Source organism: Pyxicephalus adspersus, chromosome 10 (assembly GCF_032062135.1).
Source record: "Pyxicephalus adspersus chromosome 10, UCB_Pads_2.0, whole genome shotgun sequence".
NCBI classification, from domain to species: domain Eukaryota; kingdom Metazoa; phylum Chordata; class Amphibia; order Anura; family Pyxicephalidae; genus Pyxicephalus; species Pyxicephalus adspersus.
This window is the reverse complement of record NC_092867.1, coordinates 15,747,974-15,755,789: the sequence shown is the minus strand read 5'-3', so window position 1 is coordinate 15,755,789 and position 7,816 is coordinate 15,747,974. Positions and strand designations below refer to the sequence as shown.

General features: G+C 36.8%; 1 protein-coding gene across 1 annotated transcript in view; it reads left to right on the top strand.

Annotated features, from left to right (window-relative positions):
• Window positions 1-6,000: 6,000 nt before the first annotated feature.
• STK32C (serine/threonine kinase 32C) overlaps window positions 6,001-7,816 on the top strand; it is a 150,695-nt gene continuing 148,879 nt past the window's right edge. The window contains exon 1 of the mRNA XM_072423250.1: window positions 6,001-6,350. Coding sequence (XP_072279351.1) covers window positions 6,269-6,350 — 82 coding nt within the window. The 5' untranslated portion in view covers window positions 6,001-6,268. The remainder of the gene's footprint in view (window positions 6,351-7,816) is intronic.

The window sequence follows — 7,816 nt, the reverse complement described above, 5'->3', positions numbered from 1 at the left end:
TTCTGAAGCATTCAGAAGCATCATTTAAGACCTTTGCAAAGTTATTACTGCTTCTACACAGTGGGCCTGATTTGTGAAAGCTCTCCAAGGCTGGAGAGGATACACTTACATCAGTGAACCTGGGTGAACCAGCAAACCTGGATTGGATCTGGTACAGGATAGAAAACATTTGCTATCAAATAGTAGATGTCCTTTAAAAAAATTGTTCCAGGTTCACTGATGAAAGTAAATCCTCTCGAGGCTTGGAGAGGTTAAATAAATCAGGCCCAGTGAGCGAGGATTGAATTCTGCAGCATGCTGGCAGGACACAGGCCATTCTATTTAGCATATGACTGGTAAGGAAAGAAAAAGGTGCACCCTTGCATACACTTAAGTTTGATGCATCTCAATGTATTTAGGCAATTTATGGAAAATTAAAAGTTAATGTGGACCTTAAACTGGTTAGAGAGTATAAACACAGTCAGGAATAGGGAAATGAAAAAAGCTGATATCATCTGATGGCCAGTAAAAATGGAATTTAGGGCTGTACGTTCAAATTGGCAAAAGGATATGCTAACCAAAGCCGAACTTTCAGCAGCAGGTTTGGAAATAGCTGTTCTCAGAACACAGGCTGTTGGAGATTGGAAAAAAAAAGGTTTGCTTGATGTACTCAAATCATGATACATAATACCTTGGATTAGTAACAGTGTTCCTATCTGACTAGTGTGTATCTAGAGTACATCAGGCCCACTTGATTTGTTGACTCATCCCATAAAGCCCAGGGCACCTTTCCGTCCTCATGATAGATGTCAAATGTTTATAAAGAGCTCCTTGTATTTAATGTTAAATAATGCAAATCATAGTTCCCAATTCAGTTTAGTATTTATTATATTCTTTCCTTGAAAGCCTGTAAAGGGTAATGTATGGGTATATGTTGCCACATGGCTTTCATAGTTGATAAGGTTATGAGCAAATATAAATTATTTCAAAGCCAATATTTATACTATGGTCAGTGAATGCTGAAAGTGAGTTATGTTATCAGCATTTTAAACCAATAACAACTATTTGCTTTGTTTGTCCATGTGATATAGTTCTTTTATTTTTATTTTTTTTTTAGAACTCTTCATAAAAAAGACACATACATTGATCGTGTTTCTATTTATTTACCTGCCATCCACCCATTTAAATCCTAGAATTGAACCCTAGCTCTGTATCGATAATTGTCTCAGTTGGGTAATTCTGCATGAAAAAAACAAACAAAAACGTGCTCCTGGATATAAAGAAAGCTTCTTCTTATCTGCTTCATGTACGATGTACCATAAGCATTGTGGAAAGAATGGAACAGGCACATGATTTATGAGTAAGGGTACTGACTCTAAATGTGAATTATTATTACAATCAACCTATAAACCTTTTTAAAATGTACAAAATGCTTTGTTGGGCAGATTACAAACACAGGAGACTTCTAGGGGTCCCTTAAGTAAAAGGAAAATGTTACAGAAAATAATAGGCACAAATGTTGAGAGGTCAACACGCTTCAGGAGTTCAAAGTGACCACTTCAGCAGGGCTATGTAAAATTTTGGCCTTGAAATTAATTGGGATTAAGAATGATAAACAATAAAATCCCAGTATAACGTTGTCAGCTCAAGCAGGTGATTACAATTTACAATATTAGTCCCATGTCTTTTCATCTGTTCTATTGCACATCGGTTAGTGTTAAGTGTTAAATGGTTGCCTTTGATTTATTCTTTACTTTATGTCATAGATGAAAGCATTCAAAACAAGTAAAGAAAAGCAGAGGTTGATATATTCAGACTTTATTGCTCATCTTCATTAAATAGGTGATTCACCACTCAAATGTCAGCTATTTTGATGGTATTATGTACTGTCTAGCGCTGAGATTCACATCTAATGTGTGGGGATGTGTGTGTGTCACAGTCCAAAACTGTGATACAAAAATTTAGGTCAGAATAGTGATAAAGACTTCAACCATAAATACATAATAAAAGCAGTGTCCACCATTCTAGAGTGAGTATTGGTGTCCAAAGTTTCCACATTCATATGTAACAGAAAAACTAAGACATAAATATCAATTTTGCTAAGCCATACTGTTATCTTTTTTCTGTGAGTGATTTGGACTGCAATGTGCAAAACAGAATTATACTTTTAATTAAATACAGGTAGTCCCCGAGTTAAGTACATCCAACATACGGACGACTCCTAGATACGTATGGGGCTTCCCTGCTAGTTCATGTGCAGAACAGAGGATTGATGGGGGGGAAGGGGGCAGTTTGCATGACTTGCAGAAGTATTTTGCTGTTCTGCAAGCTCTTGTAACTCTTTAATTACCTAGACAAACTCCGCAGTTGTTTCTTTTTGCACATCAAAGCACAGCTTGCTCCACAAGTTAATAAATGTCTAGGCTACATAAAGTTTTTTTCTTTTTTGCTTTGTTTGTGATTAGCTCACAGTGAGGATTTTATACAGTAATTGACACCACACTGCCTAATAATATGTTGAGACAAACATTTGTCCTAATTGCATTTATTAAAATAATGTACCTGTTCCGATTTACATACAAATTCAACTTAAGAACAAACCTACAGTCCCTATCCCATATATAACCCGGGGATTACCTGTAAAAGAAGTATCAGAGGCACTAAATTTGGGTTCTAGTTCAATTTGGGATTTAGTCCAAACAGTGCAGAGGCATTACATTTGGGTTCTGGTTGATTTTTACCATCTGGAGATTGAGACCAATTAGAAAGTTGCAAAGACTGAAAGACTTCCGAATCACTGTTGGGAGAAAGAAAAGGGTTAGATAAACCTGCTGCTAATCAATTATTCAAAAGTCAGTGCCTCTGCTGAGAAAATTGGGGATAAATTACTTCACAGTACCTGTAGCTATAAAGGTCAATGATGGTTTCATTAAAAGGTAATTTACTGCTTGTTTGGAAATGTCTATTTCAGGTTTATTTTAAATTGTGCAATAGGAATCAGTGGCTACTGTTCAAAAGTCTTCCATCTATGGAGCTACAACCTACACTTGACTTTCTTTCATTGGTTTATCATTGCTCTGCTAGAAGTGTGAATGCAGACACCATCTGTTGGTTGCAGTAGAGAACTGCAGTGCGTGATCAACGTACCTATGACAATCTAATAATCTAATGAATAAAATGTGCTGAATACACTGTATTAATTTTGGTGAGAATTTAGATATATGTGAGTTATGACTTTCTATGAAATCTTTAGCTTTTTCCTTTATAACTGTTCACCTGTCTGCCCCTACCTTTTCTATTTCTTACAACTCTTCCTGCAGACCTCCATCTGCCATCTTTGCCTGTTTACAGATTCCACTTTTGTTCATTGATTTTGCACTTCATCTTTATTATCTGTCAGCTTGTCATTTGCACACAGTAGAGTCATCAAAAGCTTAAGATTCTACCAAGCTTTACATTCTGTGCCTTGGGTGGAAACTACTCCTACCTCTGGTTCCACATATGGTTCATTCTTTTCCATGTTTCCAGAAAATGCTACTTTATTATTATTATGAATAAACTGTATTTATACGAGGGGGTGCTGAGAAGTTCCTGGCTTTGCCCCCTTCCAGATGAAATAGAACAATTAGTGTGGGGGCATATGACAGCCTAATATCTTAGTATGTAACTGTGCAAATATCAGGTCTTTGTGATTGTTAAAACTGTTTTTTTTTTTGGTAAGAAGCTGTGATGGCAGAGGCACAAGCAAGACTCATGTTGTTGGAGTTACTGGCCGTCATGAAGTTTTTGTTTCTCCAGGGAAAGTCAGTAAAATACATTCACACTGAGATGTCACAAACACTGGGGGAGAAGTTTCCTTCCTACAGCACTGTTAAAACCTGGATATCTGTATTAAAGTCATGAGAACACCAACCAGGCAAGCAGTATTTTTTAGAAATGGCACCTTAAATAATCTTTACGATTACTTTATGTAGAGTTTACTACTAGGGAACTACAATCTGACATTTTTTTCTATAAGCTGCCCATATGGAAGCAGCCTGTGTCTGCAAACTAATAATAGGAACAGCTTGCTTTTCAGAGACACCCACAATCAATGCTCTGATGCTGGTACCATGTATTAGATTTTCCTCTTCCCCTATCACTATGTAAGTTGGAACAGGTACATTATTTTAATGAATGCAATTAGGACAGATGTTTGTCTCAACATATTATTAGGGCATGGGGTAATCACAAACAAAGCAAAAAAATAAAGCAAAAAAACTATATGGAGCATAGATTCAATACATTTTTGGGGCAAGCTGTGCTTTGAAATACAAAAAGAAAAAACTGCAGGGTTTGCCTTGGTCATTCGAAACAAATTACAAGAGCTTGCAGAACAGCAAAAGATTTTCTATGCAAGTAATGCGAAGCCTCCATCCTGCACAGGAACGAGCAGGGAAGCCTTGTTCGTATCTAGTCGTTCATATGTCGGGTGTTCTTAACTCGGGGACTACCTGTATAGGGCAGACTATAACCTCCACCCTAGATGCTGTGCTTGGGCCTGAGCCACCAATCACCAGGTCAAAAAAATCACCTGAAGAGGAGCAAGATGCCTTCAACACTTTGTAGGTACTGACAGGTGGATTGGTATGAGCTGTCATTTTGCTCTGCAAAAAAAAAAGTATGAAATTCCTTACTTTCTTCAGTTTATGGTAAACCAATGGCTAAAAGTATTAAATCCAGAGAAAGTGGAGAAATGTCCAAATACAGTTCCTTACATTGAAAGCTGAAAATGTCATTGGCCAAAATAGGGATCAGTGGTGGTTTGGTTTTTAAATACTGTGGTTGCCACGTTTGCAGATATTTGCCATTTTAGAATGTGAAGGGTGAATGGAGCTTCTGATCACTACTTTAGAGGTATTACAGTACTTTTATTCTCCACTTTTACAAGCTTAACCAGGAGACAAAGCCAGTTCCAACTTTCATAAAAGAAATAATGACATTGAAAAAGTGGTGATCAGGTTTCTAAGAATAGAAAATAAAAGTGTAAAATATTTGTAAATTTATATGTATCTAATTTAACTTCCCCTTATTCTGATTCTTTAAGCAGACCTAAACCTCTGAACCTGAACTTAAAACGTAACAATTGTCCCTAGAAGCCCACGTCCACTATAGGTTTGCAATATATAGGCTTTGCAGTTGGGCATTCATTTGACATTGATTGAGATGCCACATTGTACACAGATGTAGGGCTTGTTGCAGTTTTCAATGCACACAACACAACTGTAAATTGCTGCTTTGCACTGAGTGCATTGGTGGAGTTTGTTTGGGGTGCCTGGTTGCCAACTTTCACCAATAAGCTTTCACTGCTTTGGAAGAACATCATATGCAACCAGAGTGGTGTTGGTTCAGCCACCCTGATTATTAATCTTGAAGTGGCAATTGTGCTGCAGTCTATGATGACCATTGATCACTATTTAAAAGAACAGACAAAAAGAAAAAGTGAAGATCGCCTACTCTAAGTAAAAGCAGCTTCTGATTCTCAATTTATATTATTTACAGTGCAATGTTCAACTAATTCAATTCTTCCTCCTATAAATCTGACATCATAAACAGACAATCAGAAAACAAAGAAGACAACACCACTTCTTTACCATTTGGCTCATGATAGAATACATGTTTGGACTTTAAATAAAATTTAATGTACAGATTCTTAGTTCTGTTTTTACAGATGCAAATGGCAAGTCGGTAACATCTATTAATGAATCATTGATCGAACAAATCCGCTATTGTTTTATTAACGAATCTTTGCAAAAACAATAAAATATTCCCAGGGGTATCATTTCAAGCTTCAGTTTGTATAAAATGCAAAGCTAACCTATAAAAGTTGTACATTAAATCTACAGAAATAAAAGCAGATCTTTTCAAAATCGTCTTGCTTTTTCTGCACGTGCAATGCTCAATTCTACCAGGCGGTGGCGCAAACAGGCCTCCTGTTGGCTCATATTGCTATTAAAGCCCAGTACAAGGAGAGAAGCAGCATGCTGGAATCATGTATGAGAGATCTAGTTAAGAGAAAGCAGCAGCAGCAGCTCGGTACTTCTTCCCATGCCAGTGCCTGGCCATCTCTGCTTGGCTGCAGATTAGCTCTGCCACCTTCACCATGGTGCTGCTGCTGAGGATGTGAGTAGCCTTTGCACACCATAGAATCCCAGGATGAAGAATTGATGAGTCTTCTTGGGGTTGGGTTCCTGGCATTGCTGTCTTATATTTCCAGGAGATAGGGAATGCTATCTCGACCTCTGCATCAATGTTTCACTGGAACAAGTGGAAAAAGAGGATGGGGGCTAACACTTCCTCCAAGAGACCAGTGTTTGATGAGAAGGAGGATGGTGAGTAGGAATCTTGTATAATGTTTGTCATTCACACATTCAGTTTGCTTTTTATGGTTATTCTTATTTCTCTGAAATCGCCTATTATAGGAGGAGAGGATCAATTCTCATCCCAGATAATAACTTCCTGCAGTCTGGGTACCATACTAGAGCCTGTATCTGTATAACAGTGCACAGGATCACCTAATGAACAGATAAAGCTGGAATGTGAACTTCTGTCCTGATCTAAAATATTAATCTGCAGGGGTCAATCCCATGGTTACAACAATTATTCATTTGTAGTATTCTCTAGTTCAACACTTATGTAATAACTGGCCTATTTTTTTTTATCCAAAGCCAAACCTTATTTTTATTGTATTTGGAGATAGTAAAAAAAATTTAGTCCTGATGAAGATAATGGTCATTAGAACATAATAGGTAATTTCCCTCACCAGATCACAGACAGACAATACGATATTTCACCATCCTAAAACTAAAAAAAGGGGACTTCAGATGAACTTTAAAATGCAATACTCAATGACTGATCGAGCTGTCTATAGTTCGTTTTAGCTCAGCAGTTGTTAGACAAATGGTGCTAACTGACCTGCCCGGCATGAAAATAGCTACTACAAAAGTGTTTCTTGATTTTTAACATGGGTAACCATTTATATAACGTTCAGGTCTTTAGGGAACCCCTTCTTTTATTACTATATCCACAGATCACAGTATATTAGTGTGGCGGTCAGTAGTAGAATGCCTCTTACATTGTTGGCCATTGGACGAATGTCACCGTTACAGATAGCGCAGATAGAACAAAATATTTTTTGCTCAAGGAACCCCTAGCAAACTCTGAAGGAACCCTGGTTGAGAAATACTGCACTAGAAGGAGATTTTCTGTTCATGGTATATAAAATACACACACATGGAACTATGACACAATACAATAAAGACATACGTAAATGCATCAAAATATGTAATTATTATTAATACATAATATTATATTATTACCATTTTTTTCATAAATATTTTTTTTACACTATATATATATATATATATATATATATATGTATTAAAATCATGAATTCTATATAGATTGGCAGTGCCTATGTTTTGTATCTGTTTCCCATTGATACATAGTATATACTGTTATATATTCCCAAGTATCTAAAATCCAATTTCCTACCCAATATAATAACCCATAATGAATATAATTAAATCTGGATGTTAGATTTCTGACTCTGTTGAATGTCAGAGTAACCATATAACTCCCTGTTCCAGTGAACTGATGTGTGATAAGGCTGCCGTGTCTTTTTCCAGGAAATCATACCGAAATCTTTGACTTAAAACTTTCCCTCCTGTTTTTTTTCTGCAGGGATCTGTTGCTCTTAACGGTTATATGACTCGGTTTTTCCCTCCAGATTTCTGTCTTGAGTTTTCGTAAGACACGGAAATAGGAAACTTAACTACCTATTAATTAGGATGGCAAG